The sequence below is a fragment of the Sardina pilchardus genome, chromosome 15, assembly GCF_963854185.1.
Source record: "Sardina pilchardus chromosome 15, fSarPil1.1, whole genome shotgun sequence".
Classification (NCBI taxonomy): domain Eukaryota; kingdom Metazoa; phylum Chordata; class Actinopteri; order Clupeiformes; family Clupeidae; genus Sardina; species Sardina pilchardus.
Window position 1 is genome coordinate 27,315,371 of NC_085008.1, and position 2,500 is coordinate 27,317,870.

At 43.9% G+C, this 2,500-nt stretch overlaps 1 protein-coding gene across 3 annotated transcripts in view; it reads right to left on the reverse strand.

The window, feature by feature from the left end:
* Positions 1-2,500, reverse strand: part of ttc39a (tetratricopeptide repeat domain 39A) — a 33,764-nt gene that overhangs the window by 3,434 nt on the left and 27,830 nt on the right. For all 3 annotated transcript variants that reach the window (XM_062555671.1, XM_062555670.1, XM_062555672.1), the window contains 4 exons: positions 2,088-2,179; positions 1,754-1,874; positions 1,178-1,289; positions 419-533 (listed from right to left, as the gene is read on the reverse strand). In XM_062555671.1, coding sequence (XP_062411655.1) covers positions 419-533; positions 1,178-1,289; positions 1,754-1,874; positions 2,088-2,179 — 440 coding nt within the window. The remainder of the gene's footprint in view (positions 1-418; positions 534-1,177; positions 1,290-1,753; positions 1,875-2,087; positions 2,180-2,500) is intronic.

The following is a 2,500-nucleotide window of genomic DNA, read 5'->3' on the forward strand; positions in this document are numbered from 1 at the left end:
GAAACTTCAGGAACTCCTACTTTCTAGTGTCTGGATATCAAACGCCATTGCATCTGTAATGCTACTTTGCTCTACTGCCTTACAGGACCTTACAGGCCTTGCAGAATATTAGCTCTAAAACGTATAAAACTTGGGCTGTGTGGTATTCCTACTTTGTCAACTGAAAAATGAACAAGGCCTATCTCATGTCTGCACATTTGAGTTTTTTGTAACAGACAACATAATGAATTGGTTCAAAACAATAATACAATATCTTTATAAATATAACATAAGTGACCTAAAAATAAATGGTGGTTATTTGATCCTGCTTATGTTTTTTTCCTGTATCACACTTTCCCCCAAAAGTGCACGTGGACCTTGTTAGTCCTGAGCGGACGCCCTTTTCTCTCGCTGTCGGAGGTTCTGAGAACACACTCACTTGCAGAGGACCAGGGTGAAGTAGTGCTCCGCCTCCTCATGGTGGCCCAGGTGCTTCAGACACAGGCCCTTCAGAAGGCTGATCACGCACTGGTCATCTATGGTGAAGTCCGTCCCTGCATGACACAAGGTCACAAAGCTACGTCAGGCCTTTGTGGACCAGCTGTCAATCACATGTAGTGTAGCACATATATAGACCATAGCAGGACTTTACGACCGCTTAAAAAATAATAAAAAAAAAGGGTTGAAATAAGTGTTTTGTTCCCCATTTAAATAATAGAATATTTAGCAACATGTGGATCTAGTTGCTTGATGCCTTTCTGCAATGTATTATGCTAAGTCTTACCGTGAACTTAGTTATCAAACAGTTAAGACACACTAACTGCATATGAGAGGTTTAAATAGACAAAGAAGCTCGGTCTATATGGCTCTCATCAGATTTAGAGAATGAAACGTCCGTCTATTAAAACCTCTCATATGAAGCCAAAGTGTGCGGCACTTTCTACCAGTGGCCAGCACTGCTCATGTCATGTTCCCGCATATAAGCTGCATTGTGTATAAACCGCAGGACAGTGTTTTTGGCAAGTTAAAAATAACAAAACCATATTAACACCATATTAACTGCCCCCCTGTATTAACCTCATAGCTGAAGAAATTTTTCAAAAGCCATGTATAAGCTGCGGCTAATAGTCGGGAAATGACGGTAATTGAACTGTTAAGAGATGTTGCTGATGGGGTGGTCATAGTACTCTAGTCTTACTGGGGTGCAGCTCCAGCTTCTGCTGCTCCTCCTCCAGAGTCTTGAGCATCCCCTCTGTCAGGTCCTTGTGCTTGCCAATCACAGTGTAGCCGTTCCAGATGTACATCATCTCCTGCACCACAACAACACCGGTGGGGTTGGGGAGGAGAGGAAAGGAAAGGAAAGGAAAAACATTAATCGCAATCTAAAGTGTGCAAGCTGCTGTTGAAATGCCATCAAAGGCATGTCTAAAACCTGCACTCACTTAAGCCAATGGAAGCCTATAAGATTGAATGATATAACATTTGGGCAGCTTACTGTAGAAAGATGTTTTAACTGGCAAACAGAACACTTAGATATATTTCTCTCACGGAACATGAGGATGGCCAGAGCTTCATTAAAATGTTTTGTATTGTTGGCCATACTCTAAACGACAGTGGCCACTGTCATCAGCAAGATCTGCTACAATTATGCAGAAGCTAAAAAAAATATTTTCACATCAGCTCTCTCAATCTTATAACACACACACACACACACACAAATATATATATATAATACATATATATATACAGTACATTGTTTGTTTAGAGCACTGACCAGAGGAGGAGCTGGCAGAGGAACAGGTCTTTCAGCATTGTATCGTCTCGCTTTACGGATGGCAAACTTCTCGGTAGGCAAAGACTTCCCAGCAATCTTCTGTTTAAGTCCATGTACTTGCCTGTAACAGCAGTCGATGATAAGCCACAAAATATAAAAATACATCTTCTACATACTTGTATGTCTTAGAGATGTTTCCTCTACACATTTAGAGTGAGCATTTGAACAGCATTCTTTCACAGACAACCTCCTGGACAATCAAAGACTGTGGCTGTGTTTCTGTAAGCGCATGACAAGCACTGAGGTCAACAGTAGGGCGACGACAGGGCCAAACCTGAAGAGGGCGATCTCGCTCTCGCCAAACGTCAGCCGGTCGTCTGGGCTCAGCATGCTGAGGTAGGCGGCCTTCATGTAGGCGTATGTTGCCTGGAAGACAAAACGAAACGGTGCTTAACACCCCCATTCACAGACAGGTCTGTTAACAGTCAGCATTCTCACCTCCAGCCAAACCAGAGAGTGCAGCGGGCCGGCCAGCCAGCCCTCCAGACGTGGCCTTATCCATTCCTTACTCTTGGACAGGCGGCGGCTTTTGGATGCCACTTCTGAGAGAGCTAACGGCCAACGCCCAGCGGCGGCGTCTGATGTGTGTCAAGCGACGCCAAAGTTTAGAACTCTATTATTTTTAACGGAGCAAAGCCCACTGGCGCCATCTGATGCGCGTCAACGTCAACGTCAGTTCAGAATGAT